At 40.9% G+C, this 20,430-nt stretch overlaps 1 protein-coding gene across 1 annotated transcript; it reads left to right on the forward strand.

The window, feature by feature from the left end:
• The first annotated feature begins 8,106 nt into the window (after window positions 1-8,106).
• LOC101880431 (riboflavin-binding protein-like) lies at window positions 8,107-20,080 on the forward strand. The gene is made up of 6 exons (XM_005151094.3): window positions 8,107-8,121; window positions 8,955-9,111; window positions 9,443-9,542; window positions 10,622-10,750; window positions 15,690-15,801; window positions 19,811-20,080. The coding sequence occupies exons 2-6, from the start codon at window positions 8,967-8,969 to the stop codon at window positions 20,066-20,068; spliced, it is 744 nt and encodes a 247-aa protein (XP_005151151.2). The 5' UTR covers window positions 8,107-8,121; window positions 8,955-8,966; the 3' UTR covers window positions 20,069-20,080.
• The last annotated feature ends 350 nt before the right edge of the window (window positions 20,081-20,430 follow it).

Genomic DNA, 20,430 nt, shown 5'->3' on the forward strand with positions numbered 1-20,430 from the left:
GTGCTATCCAGGAAGGGTTCCCTTCCATTCTTCTCTGTCTCGTTTAAAGAACACAGAGTCCAGTCCAGCTTATTCCATAATGTTTTCTGAAATGACAAATCCATCTGCAGCATTTTTATGAATGCTGAGCACACAGTTTAGCACTAATTCCTGGAGCTGGAATAGAAATCTACAGCTTGAAGCTGTGAGGTTAAAACCTCTTTATTCCAAACAGAATAGAAAATGCTAATAGTAGATGTTATTAGGATGCTGCTGAGGAAGAGAATGTTCTTTACAAAAGGAAATACTCAATCATTTGAATTCCTATTAAATTTGAACATTTGGCAAAACTGGTACAGCACAAAACCCAGCTGATCACCTATTTTCACTGTTTCCAAGGCAGAACTGCATCACTAATGCCACCAAACATGTCTTGTCACTTGTCATTCTGCTCACACTATACACATAATCTTCACTCTCAGAATTTTTGCTCTGTGTGCAATGAAGGAAATGTTTTTTTGTTGTTCTGCATGTTAAGCTGTCGCACACCTTCTGTTGGTGACCCAGTTTTAATGGTATTCACAGAGAAGTTTTTGTCTTTACACAGGAATACTAATGTTTGGCAATTGGCAACATGCATGCAGCCCAGCAGACGGCTCAGTGCTTTGGGGTGTTGTACTGTACCTGCATAGAATGTCAGTAATAACAAGTAATTACGCGGGCTGCATGTCATCGCCATGACTCCTGGCTGTTTCCCTAACTTCACCCCTCTGACAGCATTCTTTTTTCAAGATTCACCAAAAAAAAAAACCCAATGTGATACAACCAAATAATGCCAGTTGTGAGCAAAATAAAACTAAGAGTAAATAAGTAGTTACATGAACTGCAGACAGGGTGACATTCGCTAAGAAAAGCTTTGACTGAGACTAATCAATTGCTCTTTATACAATGGTGCATCATTTTTTTTGACAAAAAGCAAGACACCAGTTCCAGCTCTGCCAGGCTAGCCAAGCAAAGCAGGCTGCCCACACAGGTGAGAACTGCAGCCACAGAGTGTTGCAGCTCACCACCACCACCCCTAACTCCAGGGAAATGATAAGAAATACAGGATTTTCCAAAAGAATACAGGCTAATTAGTAAGTCTGGGGCCTTGACAAAATCTGGGCAAAATTTACTCATGATCTAGATCTAGGGAGGTCTGCTGTTTGAGAAGTTCTCCATTACACATTTGCATAGTTAATAAAAATACTCATAGTTACATGAGGACTTTTTACAAAAAAAAGGATATAAATGCTCATATTTCATGGAATAAACTAATCACTGAATTAAGGAATATTAGGAAGAAATTTCTTACAGGCAGGTTATTCCGTAAAAGTATATAAGACAGCATAATATTCCAGTGCATCTTCACTCGAAACTACTACTATTAGTCAGTCTTAGGGACAGAAAAAAGAAGTAAATGAACTGACAACCTAGTCCAGGATGGCAATTACTAGATCTAGATTTAAGAAAAGCACAGTCCTAACTGGATATGATTTGCTTTCCAATCTTTATTTCCCTTCTTTATATACCATGAAGGACATAAATCCTTGTATGTCAAAGTGACAACTTTGCACTGCTGTAACTTTGTTCTAGATACCGTATTTACCTGTGATAAGAAGGTAGAAGATGTAAATATACAAATATATAACAGGAGTTAAACATATGGTTGTGGGGTTTAGGGAGAGCTTAGTGCAATAGCTAAGTTAAGAGCACTTCTTAGGAACAAAAGTTCATCAAATACAGTATAGCTTTAAAGAGACAGAAGGAGACCAGTGAATACCCTGCTTTCACTGTCAGCTTGGACTCAATTGTACAGCAGTTGCCAGAGTTGAGCTGCTACCCCTAGGTGCTAACAGAGTACAAATTACATAGAATCATAGAATAGTTAGGGTTGGAAAGGACCTTAAGATCATCTAGTTCCAACCCCCCTGCCTCTGCATATATCTGTGTGTATTTGTGAAAAGTCCATGGAGAGATGCTGACAAGCAGGAATAGCATCAGATCCTAACTGCCGTCACCCTCTCTCTGGGCACCTGAGCAAAGATGAGTTTTGCCTTTGTTTTACTGCTGCTCACGGAAATGCTTCTCAAATATGAGAGGACAAATAGAATCATAGAATATATAGGGTTGGAAAGGATGTTAAGATCATCTAGTTCCAACCCCCCTGCCATGGGCAGGGACACCTCATGCTAAACCATGTCACCCAAGGCTCTGTCCAATCTGGCCTTGAACACCACCAGGGATGGAGCATTCACAAGCTCCTTGGGCAGCCCATTCCAGTGCCTCACCATCCTTACAGTAAACAACTTCCTCCTTATATCCAGTCAAAACTTCCCCTGTTTAACTTTCAACCCGTTACCCTTTGTCCTGTCACTACAGTCCCTAATGAATAGTCCCTCCCCAGCATCCCTGTAGACCTCCTTCAGATACTGGAAGGCTGCTATGAGGTCTCCACGCAGCCTTCTCTTCTCCAGGCTGAACAGCCCCAATTTTCTCAGCCTGTCTTCATCTGGGAGGTGCTCCAGTCCCCTGATAATCCTCGTGGCCCTCCTCTGGGCTTGTTCCAACAGTTTCATGTCCTTTTTATGTTGAAGACACCAGAACTGCACACAATACTCCAAGTGAGGTCTCACGAGAGCAGAGTGGAGGGGCAAGATCACCTCCTTCAACCTGCTGGTCATGCTATACAAGAAATACAAGAAAGCAAGCCATGGAAATCCAACTGGTGTGCAGGGGAACCTTGCATTGGAACACTTCAAAAGACTTATTATGTATGTACTGAAAGAGAACAGACAGAAAGGGTATAGATAAGATGAGAAGGGAGTTGTAAGTGAAAACAGTTTGTATTGATACAGAAGAGAGGGGAGTCATTTTGGGCATGAAAGGTGCCATTTGCAGAGAGGTGCCAATGTAAAGAAAGGCACTGAGAAAAAAAATACCTTTTCCATGAGTGTTGTGGTCAATTTTCTAAGGACAGATTCATCACAGGACCATGAGTCAAGATACCTAGAATGAATATGACATATGTGGGAGTCATTCATCGAGGTGTCTGCAGGGACACTACATGGACCTCAGCGGTGTCCTCCTTAAAATTCATCCCTGCTGTGATACAAACAGGAAAAGCTCAGCAATGATTCATCTGGTGGTTTCCAGTCACTGCCTTTTAATATGTTGACCAGCGTGATCTCACTGTTACCGTGTGCTTGCAGTATGTGACTTTTTTTAACAGACAAGGTGTTCAACAGAACAATTAAAAAAAACCCCAGAACACCAACCCTATGGGGCCTAGGGGTTGTCAGATGTGATTTAAAGTACTGCCAGGCTACCCTTCCCTATTTGTCTCTCCCGTTTGTGATATACCACCCTTTGGCTCACGTCAACACAACTCTTCTGCAGCTGTGCTATAAACTGAATAGGGAAACTGATTTGGCCACAAACACTGGAGACAGGGGGAAGTGCTGGGTTTCTTTTTTGCTGGATCAGTTCCCCCATCTGGCTGGATGCACAACCGCACCTGGGCTGTACAGGATCAGAGCAGAAAAGGGGTCTGTGGGACATGGCCATCCGTAATCCAGCATTGCTACCAAGTACTTTAAAACCTGAATCTGGGACATCTGCACAATACCTCTATCCAAATAATAAATACCCATAACAAAAATGTAACTAATAAAAAATAGTATTCATACCCCCCTAAGAAGACATTCATCGTTCATAAGAGATTGTGGAATATTAAATCAAATATTAATAGTTTAAAGTAGAAACAAGATGTTGCAGTTGGTTCATTCTGAAGTATAGGTCAAGCTGGAACCAGATTTTCCATGTCGTTTTTGAGAGCCCACAGCACAGCACAGCACACAGTCAGTAGCTCTCCAAACCAAAGCCCATGCTTTGCAGAAAAAAAATAACAATAATTGTTAGTGATTCAAGGAACCTCACAGTAACAGATGAGCAGAATGTGAAAGGCAAATGAAAGACTAGGGCAAAGGAAGAGCATTCAGTTATGATTTCAAGAGGTGCTTTCAACTCAGTAATAAGCTAAAATAAGTAGGGTTTTGTCCCCTTTAATTTTGAAAAACCTAACATAGGGCTTAAAAAAACATTTTTACAATGATAATTTCATTGTTTGGGTTGTGATTGCTTTTTGACCCTACCAGTCATTAAAATATCTTCCTTTTTTCCCCCACTGACTCACTGTCTTGGTTATAGAAAATTACTGGTGCTCTTGTAATTCCTGCACCCTGTTGGAGAGCTAGCTCAGCAACATTTCATACTCAAATAAAGCAAGTAAGCCTTACTCCGTGCTGTGACATATTCCTTACACAGACAAAATAAAAGGAGAAATCCTAGCCCCACCAAAGTGAACAGAAACAAATCACATCTTAAATTTAGTAGCGTTAAGGTTTGACCTCAGCTTTTCTTTTCCAGAGTCAGGAGCGCCAGACTGAGTCCATCTGGAGTGTCTCCTTTGGCATTCAGCTTGACTTGTGACATGAAACGTTCAGCAGAGAGGCTTGTGAACATGCACTTGTGGTTCTGAAATCTGAAATGATGTAAGGAATATACACTTAACTGATCATCAAATAACGTGCCCTTGTTGCAACTTTAAATGCAGTTCTGCAAAGGAGCTTCAGGAATTACACCAGATTAGATGACAACCTGTGCTCCTAATTACATCTCTAGTTACAGTTAACAAGAAAAACACTTCCATCTTCTGAGCATGCAGGCTCACACTGACATATGAGGAGAAAACAGCTTAATTTCATTAGCACACATTGCCATATATAATAGAGCTATAGCAGGCCAAATGCTCTAATTTACGCTCCTGAAACTCATCCTCCCTCCGGTCATGCTGTTGTGACACTTTCAGGATGCCAAGAAGGGAAGTGGATCTGGCAGTTGTCACTGGTTGGAAGTACAAACAATTTTTCCCTTAAGCACCTCAGCTTCGCAGAGTTACCAGAAATATAAAAGCATAAAAGCTACTGCAGTCATTAAAGAGATGTGACTCACAGAACAGGAATCATTGTCCTAATGCAAGGAGATGTCAGTTGACAGAGTCACTAAACTGACGGCCAGAAGCTGGGAAGTTAGAAACTAGCTGTATTTTTCAAACATTTTTTCCCCTAATTTTCTGCTAATGGCTTTTGGCAGAAGGAAGTTGCTCAGGAAATGGCTTTTGAGACTGAGTGTAGTGGTGTTGTGGGCTTGAACCGGATGCATGCTTTTACTAGCAAATAGGCCACTATCAATTAGATCATCAGATGATAAGAATAATAATTAAATGCTGTGGTGTTGGAATTGCTGTCTGTGGCGATCTCTTGACATCACACATGCTTTAACTGTAGCTCTTGAAAAGATTAATAGAAGTTACAGGGCACAGATATTCTACTCTGCCTTGGTGAGGCCGCATCTGGAATATTGCGTCCAGTTCTGGGCCCCTCAGTTCAAGAAGGACAGGAATTGCTTGAAAGAGTCCAGCGCAGAGACGCAAAGATGATTAAGGGAGTGGAACACCTCCCTTATGAGGAGAGGCTGAGGGAGCTGGGTCTCTTTAGCTTGGAGGAGACTGAGGGGTGACCTCATCAGTGTTTACAAATATGTAAAGGGTGGGTGTCAGGATGATAGAGCTAGGTTTTTTTCAATGATATCCAGTGATAGGACAAGGGGCAATGGATGTAAACTGGAGCATAGGAGGTTCCATGTTAACATCAGGAAGAACTTTACTGTAAGAGTGACAGAGCACTGGAACAGGTTGCCCAGGGGGGTTGTGGAGTCTCCTACATTGGAGATATTCAAGGCCCGCCTGGACAAGTTCCTGTGTGATGTACTCTAGGTTACCCTGCTCTTGCAGGGGGGTTGGACTAGATGATCTTTTGAGGTCTCTTCCAACCCTTTGGATTCTGTGATTCTGTGAAGATAAAGTTAAAAGGCAGCAGGAGTCTTAAAATACATAAACATCGCTGAAGTAAGTTCAATTTTAACAAAAAAAAAACAAGAAATTATTCATTCAAGTATGGGAAGGGGTAAGAAACTTCCTGCAGGAAATTTCTCAGTATAAGGCATCAAAAAAATAAGTAGCTAGAGAATACTTTAAGAAAAAAGAACTGAGATTTGATTCTCAGGTGATAAAGTTGTATAGCTGAGATCTTAAAAAGCTCCTTAGCCTGAGCCTGCTTACATGTATTGCTAAACCAAAGCCAAGTCTGAGAAATCACAAACATATGACAATTTTCCTTCCTGCTGCTAGAAACTCTGCCTAATCTCCCAGCAAGTGGTCCCATTTGGCTCGTGCTCAAAGCCTGAAAGAGATCCCAGTTTCCTATAGCTTAATATAATTTGTATGTCAATTCAGTGAACAGAGGCATTACAAGACACCTCCTGGCATGCTTTACACCTTTACAAGAGTGCATGCATTTTATGCAAACCAAGCAACAAGGCTAAGAGCATGTGGTATTCCTGTGCTTTTTACCAGGCTGCTTTATCACCTGTCACAATGCTGAAAGTGAATGTTCATGTTATACAGTGGCCTTTGTTTGTGTAAGAGCACACAGATCCAAGTGCCAAGCAGTATGCACAAATCCTTTACATTATACATCAGAAAGGGCCTCCATTAATTTCAACCAACACTAGATCATGCCACAAGAAGTGAAGATGTAGGTAACAAGCCATTACATTTACTTCAGTTTCTCCTATGGTTACTTTATGCTTTTTTAAGTTTGCCTTAATTAAATTAATTCTGGAACATAAAAATCACTCAGTTTCCACTGGTCTGGAAATGGCTCTTTTTAGGCCAGGAAGACTCTTGCCTTGAGGCACTTACTAGAGCTAGGACAGGAATCAGTGCTTATAGCTTATATAGATTGTTGCATTAACGTGCTCAGTGAGTTTACGCAACGAGATTCATACCAAGCTTCCACTGTGCCAGTATTTGTTTTTTTCAAACAAAAAAGGTTTGTAAATAACAGTGCCAGAGTATTATCCAACAAAGCAGTATCCTGCTTTAAAGATAAGACCAACAGATGCTGCTGTTGGTAGTATTTAGGAGTCTAAATAACTGCAAGGTACTGAGCAGTGTTGCTCTTCATGGTACTCAATGAGATTTCATTTATGAAAGTAAGTGCAACTATTTGTAATCAGCATGTCTACCTTATGTTCAGACACAGAACCCTCTTTGCAGAAAGCAGAGCTCACACTGAAATCCAGCCAGGAATCATGTACAGTAAAAGTTTCATGTGGTGCTTGTGACATGGGTTAGAGGGTAAATAAGACGCATATCAAGTACTCAGAGCAAACAGCAGCAGATTTTAAAGGGGTCTTGTGAAGAAAGAGCAAAGACCTGGGAATCAGGAGACATGGTTTCTCTTCCATGGGCTGCAGTAAAATCACTGTGTAAGCCACAGGAAGCCATCATCTCTGTAGCCAAAATTAAGCCAGTCCAGGCTGAAATAAAAAGTGTTGGGTTTCATGTCTCTAATTCAGTGAAGTCCTAATCTGTGATAAGAGCCCCATGAAACTGTTTTAGGAATGAACCTAATAATACATTATTAGATATATAGTCTAATATGTATTTTGTATTATATAATAATAATTGAATAATGAATCTAATAATACTTTAATAGTAATCTAGTGAAGCTGTGGCTGCCCCATCCCTGGCAGCGTTCAAGGCCGGGTTGGATGGGGCTTGGAGCAAGATGAGTGGAAGGTGCCCCTGCCCATGATCTTTAAGGTCTCTTTCAACCTCAACCGTTTCTGTGCTTCTATGAATTAATGAGACAAGGAATCATTGAAAAATCAGGCAGGGGTTTAGTTGTATTTGGTATATAGGAGACCTGTTGTTTTTCTAATTCTAACTTATGTTTGTACTTTCCTCTTTATCATGTTGACGTTTGCAAGCAATAAAAGGGCATTATGTGCTGGTCATTGCATCTGCTTTTCAGATAAATCTATGTTAGCATTCCAAAGGGTCAAGGAGTTCTTCCAGGGCAAACAAATTCTGGAGCACTGATGCCAGATGGTGCATATATAAAGTGAAAATGAGAAAAGCAATTTATTGTGTTCCTGTTCCACGGAGAAGTATTACCCAGGAGGACAGCAAAAGAGGTGAGAAACTACTGAGAAACTGGAGAGACAGTTTTCTTCTTCTGTAATATGTTGTTTTCTTTGTATCTGTAAAGTCTGGGTACATAGAGGACCTGCAGTCCTTATTCAGACAAAATTAGTTCAAAAAGGTAACAGGCGTATTTAACTAAGGAATGAAGGGTTGAATTACTAAAATGTAGAAATAATTATGCATTGATTTATGTAACAGGTCCTAGCTTTATCTATATGGCTCACTAATACACAGTCTGTGTTTAGAGAAATGTTTGTTGCACAGTCAAAACCATTTTATCTTGAATTTTTGACCAAACTCCAAAAAAGAAGCAGAAAATAATGGATCAGATTTTTAAGTATAAATGAGCATAGCCTCAACAAAGGCAAGTTATCAATGTCATTTATCCAGCCCAGGTGCTGACCGCTCTCTTGCAGCTGTTTTCAATGTGTCATTTCCAAACGTGCAAAGCAACTCTGCAAGTTTTGGAGCTAATCAACCTTTTCTTCAGATCTAGTGAAACAGGAATGTCTTTTGGAAGGGTTCAAAGATAAATTCAAGTCAGTGTAGAAAATGTAAAATAATTTTCTTAAAATACTGAAAAGTATAACATGATTTCATAAATAGCCTGAACTGCCTTTTATCATTTGCTACCAAACCTCAAAACTATGCAGCAGAAGTGTAAGTGTTCAGATGTACACAAAGAGAATGTATGGCTTAATATTTATGTGTGAATCTTTGATGAGCATATTTTATTTGGTTATGTATTTGGTTATACATGTCCTTCCTTTTAATGTTATGGCTTTTCTTAGAAATAAAGGATATAAAAGTTCTCTCCATACAGGAAAAGTGCTGAATGACAATGCTGAGGTTTGCTGTCACCCTCTTCGCTGTCATAACGTCATCCACCTGCCGAAAGTTTGGATGTCTGGAAGGGAACACCCACAAACTGAAGCCAAGTCCTGAGCCAAATATGCGTGAATGCACTCTGTACTCTAAATGTAAGAGTGGTTTAATTTTTGCCAAATATAGTCTAGAAGTACAGCTTTGTACACACTGATTGCTTTAGCAGTTCTCTTAATGTCTCAAAAATATGCAAGATGCAGTATAAGCATGACAAGCTTCGTTCACTGGCATATTGCTGCATGCAAACCAAGAGTAAGATTCTGATTCTTCACAAAGTCAACTGCAAAACTCTCATTGCCTTCATTTATTTTCTTTTAAAAGAAAATCAAGTTATGGACCAAAACAGATTCATCTCACATACTGTGACTTACAAATACAGTATTAAAGAAAATCATTATCGCAACATCTCTGTTTCATTCCTAACAGCTTCCTGTTGCTATGCAGACTTCACAGTGCAATTGGCTCGTTCCCCAGTAATTAAAATAAGCAACAGCTACTGGAACAGATGTGGGCAGCTCAGTAAACCGTAAGTCAGCTTTGATGTTGTCTGTATCTTGGTTCAATAGATCTATGCTGTGGCAGCCACACAGCTAATGGTAACTCCCCCTGGGATGGACAATCCCCAGGTTGTCCTAGCAATTACACCACACAGGTCTTGTCATCTTTTCTCTATGCCTGACCAATGTCTGACTCTTCCTCTACTCTCACAAAAACCCATGAATCCCTATGCATACACTATTTGTGCAGAAGGAGTATGCTTTTTCACGTTTGCTTTCAGTGTAAAACCAGATCTGGCAATGCAAAGCAGTCATAAAGTGAGTAACAACCACACCACACCTCTGTAGCTCTCCAAAGCAACCATCACAACTACATGAGTGTGAGCCCTAGTCAACATAGACCAGGCTTCTTCCTTTGCTTAGAAAGCAATCACCTATGTTATTAAATCTCACAAGCTAAGTGCACAAGAGTCCAGAAAGAAACTTCTGAATATTTAGAAAGAAAAATTCTTGTAGTCCTGTGGGTTTTGTAACCATGAAGAATGTCCTCATAATTAAGATTTTAAGTACTCTGTTAGAGCTGTGAAACATGGCAAGTTAGAGAAATAGAGGAATGAAAGTACAAAACAATTAAGCAAAAACAGATGTGCAAGAGTAACAGCTCTTGTCTGCCGCTCCCAGAAGAGCACAACAGTATGTGCTTTTAAGTAACTTCAGCTGGGCTGTGGGAAAAATCTAAAGATCAATGAAACCACGAGGCTATAACATCGAAGAGGTTTTGTACTATAGTTTTAAACTACATTTTATCGTTGCCTGGAATTGTTCTTGCCAGGAAAACTCAAGGCCTCAAAAGTTTACAGAAAGCTTACACAAATAGGGCTGAAATATGCATGGAAACATTTGTGCACTCTTTAGCTGGCCATGGTAATTGCACAGTCAGAGTCTGTACACAATGCCAAAGGAATGAGTTTGGAACATAGACACTAACAGGCTGAAAGGATGCTTTTCTCTGTGTATTGCACCCACATCAAAGCAGGCCTAGAAAACTGAGGCTCTAGCCTTGATGCTAAGAAATGGGCTTATTTGTGGCTTTTCTCACCCACCACAGTTGTGAAGATTTCATGAAGAAAATTGAGTGTTTTTACCGGTGCTCTCCATATGCTGCTCGCTGGATCCATCCCAGCTACACTGCTGCTATTCGGTCTGTTCCACTGTGTCAAAACTTTTGTGATGACTGGTAGGTTCAGCTTTTTATCAAAGTATTTTTTTGCTTAGCTTTAATACTTCTGTGTTACTTGGGTGTCACAGAGCATGGGTGGATGAAGCACAGATCTCCCAGTTGGCTGGCACTAAGATTTGATGGTGTGGCACCACCTTTATGCCTTTTCTCTTGTTCTTCCTCTTCGTGTCTTGTTTGTCGTGTCTACTTTTCCTCAGCTAAGCTACTACCCCCAAAATAATAATGGCACAGGCTGAAGGCAGGATGGAGTCACTAGTGACCCAAGGTCAGCACTGCCAGGCTCTCCATGAGGATGCACTGCAGTGGCATCTGAAATGCCTGAAGTGATGGAGAAGCTCCCCCCATGTCAACAGGAATTAACAGCACTGAGGGTCCTGCCCACTCTTTGAAAAGGCCATACCTGTGAGTTAGCATTTGTGTAGTTAGCATTTGAAACTTAAATACTTGATCATTATATGATAGTTATTTGTATAAAATGCACTATGTAATCATGAAAGCAGACACTTCCCATATGTTTTCAATTAATTCACATAACAAATTAGCTTAATTCCTTAATTTTTCACCTTTGGCCTTTTCCATTCCCTTCCATCATCCTTCTCTAAAATCACTTCTAAAAGCCTGAATTTCAGAGAAACTTGCAGCCAAGTAATGCTAAAAATTTTAATAGCAATGAACAAACATATAATTACCATTTAATTTCCCAAAATGTAGCATAAGGGAATCACATTAGTTTTTGAGTGCAAGACATGTAGTGGAACAACCCAGCACCCATCTGTCCTTAGCCTTAGGGTAGGAGCATTATATCCAGGTGGGGTACTGAGAGTCTTTCAGTGGCCCATATCCAGCATACATCTCTCCCTCCCTGAGATGATGGATTAAATAATGTCATCATGTGACATACAAATCTCAGTCAGTACCATATTAATGTTGTGCCTAGTAACTACAGTAACTGGACCTGCAGACAGTATGGTTAAAGTGGTGTGAAGCATACTACAAACAGCACAGGCTGTGTTCACACTATGGGATCGTAACTGCTACATCCCTTGAAGGTAGTGAACTGTGAATCTCTTAGGCTGCTCTGAAAATCATGGAACACTGTTTTAATACTTCTAAAATGTTATGAAAGAGCTTTTCTTGGAAGCATAGAAAATACACATGGTAGCGCACTGCTCTGTACGGTGCTTTCCCTGGTGGTTACACAACTTGGTTATTGACACATGGATCCATTTTCATTCTCACCTTCTCTCCAAGGGCAAAGTCATGTGTGCAAGTGCAGTATTGTGATAGGATTTGTCTACAATATGTCTCCATTGCTTTGTGTCAGAGAGAGAAACAAAAAGCATGGTTGGGATTTGTAATGGAAGATAGTGAGAAAGGCTAATGTATTTCTTAGCTTCCCTAGAATTTCCTCTAGTGATTAATTTCATTTCTGTGCTAGGAAGCTCCATGTGCCTCAGGAACAGATTTGTCACATGCAGTCTTCCTTCCTAAAATTTTGGTAATCTTCTAAACTGAATCCAGATTATCACTTCCTTGAAGATAAAGGCTGAGACCTTGAATTTGCCTCAGTGATCAGAATGTCAAAGCTCAGAACCAAATACTTCCAAAATTCAAAAGCATTTGGATATTAAAGTATTGGAGTTGCCAGTGAGCTTTAGAATAGATCTGCCAGGCAAAGGAGTAAAGTACCAATATAATATCTAAACCAAATGTATCCCAGAGAAAGTAGCATACAAGTCATCACCAAACTGCTATATGCAGTGAAGTGTAAAGATGAAAGAAAATGTACCCTGTAAGTTTAGTTTGCACCTATGAACTGGTTTAAGCCAGCCTTAGTGTATATGAGATTCATACTGAAGCATATAGGGTGGGCCATATGACACGGCAAAGCCCTCAGTGTCCCCCAGCTGTTGCCAGAACCTTCAGGTAAATGGCAGTTTTAACTTTGTTGTTGGAAATGTATGGGGCTGTGATTGAGAGCTGTTGCACAGGAAAAAAAAATATCCTTTTCCTGTATAGAGCCTCCTAACAGAGAGCAGGCTCTACTCTAGACATATGATGAACTATGATCTATTGCCCCTCTTGGCATCTTAGATGCCTGGCCTGAATCAAAAATGTAATGATGAGCCAGTACCGTGCATGCTAGTCTGTGTGCCTGCCTAATGCCAATGTCAAACCCATTCCCTCACCCTGCTTAAGGCCTGGGGCTAGAAAAGAATCTGGACAGAATTCCCACTCTTTTTGCTGATTGAAACTAACATTTTTTCATGTTCTATTCACTGGAGTCCCTTTAGCGTGTGTAGCACTGCTGGTGATGTGACCTACTTTCCGTACATGCCGTGAGTGTGCCTGCTGCATACTGTATGTCTTTGTGGCCAGAAATGTGCAGAGGATTCTGAATGAGCAGTGACTTCATTTAAAAGAAATTCATCTGACTTGCTCGGGGCCTTCCTTTTCTTCCCATTGTCTTAGGATTTCTTGCTCCCACTAGTTGTAAAACTATTGCTTTTCAAAGAGCCCCACGTACAAACCATTTTCTGATCCATCTGTGAAAGGGCCTTGTGCCCATAAAAGAGAAACAGCTAATAAAGCAGGGGTAGAAGCTTTAAAATATCCTGCTCATTGTGCATAGGGAACTGGTATGTTCAGGCAGGATCTTGCTGGTATTTGTGTTTCTGTTTCTCTCAGGTTTTAATTAATATTTGAAGAAACCACTTAGGGGCAACAGAAAACAGACTTTTCATAAGTCATGACTTTTTATAAACTTAGCTTCATAATTACTTCCATTGGGATAAAGAAAAACTTGGAGCAATAGTTATGCCTTGTTCCTGATATGTAACAAACCCCAGAGTCAGGAAATAATCATAATCAGAAAACATTTCATCTGACAACTTAATAGATAACGGAGAAAAAATGTAAGTCCTTTAATAAACGTATTTAATTCAAATTCCTGAGGAAACTAGATGCATAACATGAATGACCAGGTCAGCAAAACTCTGAAATACTTATTTATTACTTGAAAAGTATAACTGAAGGTAACACAAATTTCACAAGAAGAGTTCCACCCTCTCCTCCGCCCCAAGGGCTGCTCATTCCCTCCCCTGCCCTGTCCCCACCCATGTGCCAGCCACACTGTCTGAGAGGCCATGAAGCAACCTGGGTCTGGGAACCCATCAGGCTAAAAACCACTTAGGCAAATAAAAAAAGGAAACCAGAAAAAGAAGACAGTGGGAAGGGCACAACTGCTTTCAGTGGGCATGCTCACAGTAGATACTGATCAACTGTGCTAGGAAACAATGAATATAAATGCATGCATAAAGAGAAGGACGTGCCTACGTGGCTTGAAGAATCAATTGTTGAATCTGACGCTGGTATATAGAGTTTGTAGATGGTAAATATCAAAGAGTTTGCATTGATGCTCCTACCTGGTGTGCCTTCAAGCAGGCAAAGTGTCTAATTTTAGAGAAACACTGGGGATTTACCTCTGTTGTCTTTCTCAGTCAGGGTACATGCAGCAGCTAACAAACTACAAACCAGGTATTCTTACAGTCCCTTGTCCCAAATCCAGTCATGGCACAAACTGGGAAGATCTGCCACATTACGTTAATTTATCACATTGCCTGTATGTCTGTATTTCCAGCAGAGCCCCCACCTCTGGCAACAGATTCATGGATGAACACATTTGAGAATACAGGTCTCCTGCCTTACACGTGTTTAGCTCAGGGCCTGGTTACCCTCCATCTGTTACGGCTCTTTCTCCCTTCAAAGAGCCCCCAAAACCCTATGTGAAGGTTCTGTGGATGTGCATCTGCATATGCACATGTACTGCAACGTGTTCTTGTTGTTTTGTGCCCACAAGACAACCTCATATTTCATTTAAAAATGTAAGTCTGCAGCCTTCATAATATCAAACTAGTTTTGGAAACATGATCCCAAAGATGAAAAATAACAAACAGAAAATCTATCCAAAGGCATTAATTATAAATACCGTGCTGAGCAACACTAACTTTCTGGGAGCTGTGCCTCATGATTTCGGCATTCTCAGTTACTGGTGGGAATAGTGTGCCTGAAGCTATTGAGACTAAATGTAGGTAGATGTTAACTGATTTTCAGAAAGTGATACTAAAGGAAGGTAAGAGCCAAAAAGTGGAACATACAAAGAACTGGAAGGAAAAAAATGATGTAGGATAATGGTAAGCCATGAGATCTCTCATCACACAAACCAAGCAGTTGCAAATCGTACTCGTCCCTGTTTATAGGCTTTTTTTACATTACTGCTTCTAAGTTAAAAACAACTTAAATTTAAATTTTTGGACCTATAACCTGCAAGACTCTTCTCTTTCCTCATTTGCTTCAAGTTTACCTTCTTTGAAACTGCCATTCTGAGGCTGACAGCCTATTAGTTTTTATGATTTTGTTGTTTGTGTATTTTCCTTATTTCAGTGCATGTTTCTTATAGAAACCCCTGCCCAGCAAATATAATTCTTTTCCCATATTAATTAATAAATACAAACTTCCCCCAAGTGACAGTTCACTCTTAGCATACCTGTGCTCTGCCACAGAGTTCAGTGTTCATAAAACTCCCTCCCCACAGTTATTTCCTCCACTCAGTAACATCAGCAAACAAAACTATCAGAAAACACTGCATGAAGGAGCATTGCTCCTCAGAATAGGAGCACTTAAGACTGGAGTACAAAATGTAGTGGCTGAACTGTTTAGTTTGCATTAGGATTTAGGTCTTCCTGGCCAGCTCAGAGTTTATGTACATGTCAAGCTAAGATAATGTGCACATCTTTTGAAGATCTGTTGCTAAGCTGCACTGTGCAGCCATACAACATTACTGGCGTAGCCCACGTAGGCTTTTAGAGTTGAATCTGAGTCCACTGAAAAAAGAAGTGAGAGAAATTAACTGCAACTTCCACTAATCTCCATGAAGGTATGAAGCCTGCAAAGATGATTACACATGTGTTCGTAACTGGCTGACAGACTGGGAACAGGATCAAAGTGGAGAAAACCATTGTAACAGTGAATGTATTACGTACAGCGAGGTAAGAAAACCTGATCAACTGAAGCAGAAAAGAATGTCACTGAGGCGTCTTTCTTTTTTCCTGAGTATATGGGTGTAAAATGCAACAAGTGAATTATTTTTACTTCAGCAGTCTCAAGCCATACCTACATCAGACTTCTTAAGTATAGAAATAGTTAAGCATTCATATTTATGTAGATCTCTTACTCTAAGGATATATGTATTTAATTAATCATTGTCCATACCACTTGTGAAACAAAACTGAAAGTTCAGTCAGCACAAATATGTTTAACCACAGTGGGGCTTAGAAAGTAAAAGACAAATTAACTTTGTTCATACAACAGAGGATCTGGGAGGTATTTTATAAGGTTCCTTATATAATGTGGGGTTTTACCTCTGTATTTTTAAATTGGGATGTAAGTTCCAAAATTACTAATCAATTTTTATGGTCTTCTTGCCTATTAGGCATCCTTGCCTTTTTCTCTATTTTACTTTGGTATGTTCAAATCCTTCTCCATCCTCCAAATTCCTCATTTCTTTGAAGAAGACATTCTTCTAATTGTCTCCCTTCTGTTCTCCATAGACCTCTTGTATCTCCAATGTGTGACCTCCATTGTCTCTGCCAATGGTCTGACAGAGCTAGCTTTGCTCTATGTAACTCTGATGGTTAAAGACCAGCACTAACAAGTTTTCTGAGAGCTCATCCAGTCTTTCTGAGAATGTTTAATGGTTGGGATAACTGATTTTATGAGCAAAAGTGTATAAAATGAGAACTGACAAGACTTATAGGAGCAAGGATGATCTACAGACGTTTAAAGAGTCAGGTAGGATTTTTTCTAGTGACTCAAGCAAGTTTAGCATCAGGATGAAAAAATACAACTTAAAACTGCTACACTTACTTGAGTATTCTTAATATTTGGACTTCATTGAGCCCATGAAAACTGTCCAAATTGAAGAATTAAATTAAATCTAAGTGTAGTGCTTAGGAACTGGCAGTAAGACTTGCAGAGATTCATTGTTTGGAGTTCAAGTGCATATACTTCCAGAAGTCAGTTCAGCAACTGATACAAGTGGAAGTCACAGTCCAGTTAGCACTGTCTGCCTTGCAAAATCGACACTGATCAGCAGGCTCAGGAAGGTGGCCAAAAACCAAATGGGCTGCGCAAACATGCAGCTGAGTCTCCCAGATGTGCTAAATCATCAGTGGTTCAAGATGAAGTGAAAACCAAAATCATAATCTCCGTAAATAATATCCAGTCCCTGCTCAAGGTCCAGAGATAGAAATTTTTAACCTTGAATTCCCTTCTACTTATTTCTTAACAAAAATATACCATCTGCAGGGGGAAACAGGCAGCAAATCCAGGCATCTTATCACTTGACGCCAGGCGCAGCTATTCCTCAACTAAATGGAACCACACCCCAAACTGCCCATGTTTTTCACCCAAAATAGGCTTGCATGGGAAGTCAGAATAAAGATGAAGTTTCTTCAGAGCAATTAAAAAAAAACACATTTCCCATCTGAATGTTACATGATAAACAAACACTAGGCTTAGAATCATAAAATAGTTAGGGCTGGAAAGGACCTCAAGGTAATTAGTTTCAAACCCCCTGCCATGGGCTTGAATGGCTCACAGTAGTCTATGTTGCCCAAGGCTCTGACCAATCTGGCCCAGAACACTGTTGGGGATGGAGCATTTACCAGTTCTCTGGGCAACCTGTTCCAGTGCCTCACCACCCTCACAGTAAAGAACTTCTTCCTTAGATCTAACCTGACTTTCCCCTGTTTAAGTTTAAACCCATTTCCCCTTGTCCTATCGCTACAGTCCCTGATGAAGGGTCATCCCCAGCATCCTTGTAGGCCCCCTTCAGATACTGGAAGGCTGCTATGAGGTCTCCACGCAGCCTTCTCTTCTCCAGGCTGAACAGCCCCAACTTCCTCAGCCTGTCTTCATACAGGAGGTGCTCCAGGCCCCTTATCATACTCATGGCCCTCTTCTGTACTTGCTTCAAAACTGCATGTCCTTCTTATGTTGAGGACACCAGAACTTCACACAACGCTCCAAGTGGGGTCTCACAAGAGCAGAATAGAGTGGCAGGATCACCTCCTTGCTTGGTTTGGACTCAGCTTGGGGAACAGAAAGTTGCAGTTACCCAGGATCACAATGGGTTCTCCAGTGTCAGAGCACTGTGGCCAGATGCTCACTGTCTTTTGATGCCCTCAGATCATACGAAGAAGCAATCAACAGCCCTACATTTGACATCTTCAAATGGTGGTAAGGACTATTTGGAACAAATGCTGAATATGGAACAAATGCTGAATATTAAAAATGCACAATGGATCATAGCCAGCACTTTCAGCCTCGCTAAAATGAGGACCATTTTGTCATTGTTCTCCCAGATGAGTGCTCCCTAGGCAGTGTTAATGCACAGACTAGAACATTTTCCAAGAAGGTGAAGAATCAGAATCCTTTGCAGTAATTTAGGGACACTTTGGGTAAATGGGCTGCATGCACTGCTTGTTTGCTCTAGCTTTCTGGCCAGGCTCTGATCTTTAAGCAGAGTTAGGTGGAAGGTCAAAATAAAATCACCCATTTAGCAAGTACAAGAGCATAAATACATGTTACAGAACCTGTGGGACACAAGAATAGAATGCAGCCATGTCGCTTCAATGCAAACTCAAGAAAACCCACCTAACAGCTCTTAATACTTTCTGTAATGATTAGCAGGTAGAAATCCAGGAATTGCACAGAAAGAAAATGTCTAATGCTGCTTAAAAGCAATAGTGGGAAAGAAACAGCTACACTCTGCCTGCCCTGAGAACACGAGGAGAGAACTAGATAAAGCAACCTTTCCATTCCTGGCCCTGTGTTGTTCACGGTGCATAGGCCAACATCCACACTCCTCCAGCAACTGAAGCAACAGAACAAGCCCTGGCTCGAGATGATGTCAAATGAAAAGCTGTTTTGCAGACTACAGTGTCTTTGGGGCTATCTAGAATGGACTCTGTATTATTCACAAAGGAGAGATTTCTAAGGCAAAAGTGATGATTATGATTTCTCCTCATCTGCCTTCCTGCACAGTAATAGGCCAACACAGTTTTTGCATGTGGGGAGACATCTCATAAGAACTTGTTGTAGAAAATAGGTGGAGCAGAAGAAGCTGTAGGACTACAGATGCCCAGGCCCACTTATACATAATAGACCTAAATCTGTAATCGTTAGCTTTTTGCACACAGAGCAGCTTCCATGCAGAAATGTCCCAACCACAAAGAGAGGGCACCTTCTCCAAGATTCATGGTGTCAAATCTGTATGTGAACTGGCAATGACAGTAAACCAGCACACCATCCAGAAATCACAGTGCTAAGAGAAACACTGTAGGATTAAAGAAGCTGTAGTTTACAATTTCTTGAGCCAGAAAGGCCATTGTACCGCTGGATGCAGCACTTTGGAAGCTTGAAGAGAACATATTTTTCTTCAAGCAGTTTCTAAGTTACATTCTTTCTCTTTGTGAGGTCCTGCTTGGTCATGATCTACATTGCAGCAGGCACAGTGAGATCCCATGGAGCTGTGACTCCACTGGGCTGTCTGTAGGCTGTAGAAACAAAGTTTTCCATAAAGCACAGTCTGGCACTTTCAGCACTACTCAGATCCAGAGGCATGTCAGAGTGACCTGACATGCTACAGGTTGTACAACCTCTCAACACAGCTTTGGCCTGTCAGCCCCAGAAAGCTAGCTGAGCTGTCAGCCCCAGGGGGAAACAAAGGGCTGGCTCTTGATCACTTTGCACTTTGTGTGATCACTTGCTTTCACAACAGGCAAATCTGTTTTGCCAGTTGTGGGACTGGATAACATTTTAGGATATCTCAGAAGTGATAAAGCACAGCACACATCAGGACAGGGAATGACTGCCAGCTACTTTTTTATAATCCAGTACCAGTTCTTAAAAAGTTATATGTTTCTCATTTTGATACACTGGTTTTAACTTAATTCTTTTCAAATGTAATTGATACATTTCTTATTTGACACACAGATGTACACAAATGGGACTGACATGTGCCAGAGTATGTGGGGGAAGTCATTTAAGGTGAGCAAATCGTCTTGCCTCTGCTTGCAAATGAACAAGAAGGACACGGTGGCGATCAAGTATCTCCTCTCCAAGAGCTCAGATGAAAGCTCCAGCAGCAGCAGCAGCAGCAGCAGCAGCAGCAGCAGTGAGGAGCGTTCCTGCCAAAAGAAGCTCCTGAAGTTTGAGAAACTAAAGGGAGAGGAAAAGAAACGTACAAGATAAATGCTGGTGGATGTATGTCAGGGCAAGAGAAATCACCCTGGAGGCTGGGCTCAGGGCACTACACCAGCCTGCTTTATCCCTTATTTCCTAGAACATAATAAATCAATGGCCGGTTATATTACCCTTCCTCTGATGTTTTTGCGTCTGCACCACAAAGCTCCCAGACAGGTTAGCACAGGTGTAATCTTGTGACTTGAACTGAAGAGCTAGAAGCCTGAAGGTAACATCTAGGAGTTCACTTTCAAAGAGGAGAGGCACAGGCAGCTCCTGCTTCCTTAAGGTGGAACGATGAGAACTAGAGAGCTCTGAAGAGCCATGCCGGTAATACACTGTCTTCAGCCCAAACCCTTCATTAGCATAGG

The sequence above is a fragment of the Melopsittacus undulatus genome, chromosome 6 (assembly GCF_012275295.1).
Source record: "Melopsittacus undulatus isolate bMelUnd1 chromosome 6, bMelUnd1.mat.Z, whole genome shotgun sequence".
In the NCBI taxonomy this organism is placed as follows: domain Eukaryota; kingdom Metazoa; phylum Chordata; class Aves; order Psittaciformes; family Psittaculidae; genus Melopsittacus; species Melopsittacus undulatus.

Excerpts from the sequence above, each read along its gene's own strand:
- LOC101880431 (XM_005151094.3), top strand. The coding sequence starts at position 8,967 with ATGACAATGCTGAGGTTTGCTGTCACCCTCTTCGCTGTCATAACGTCA. Across the intron at positions 10,751-15,689 it reads CAAAACTTTTGTGATGACTG|GTATGAAGCCTGCAAAGATG; the intron begins GTAGGTTCAGCT and ends ATCTCCATGAAG. Across the intron at positions 15,802-19,810 it reads AATGTATTACGTACAGCGAG|ATGTACACAAATGGGACTGA; the intron begins GTAAGAAAACCT and ends TTTGACACACAG.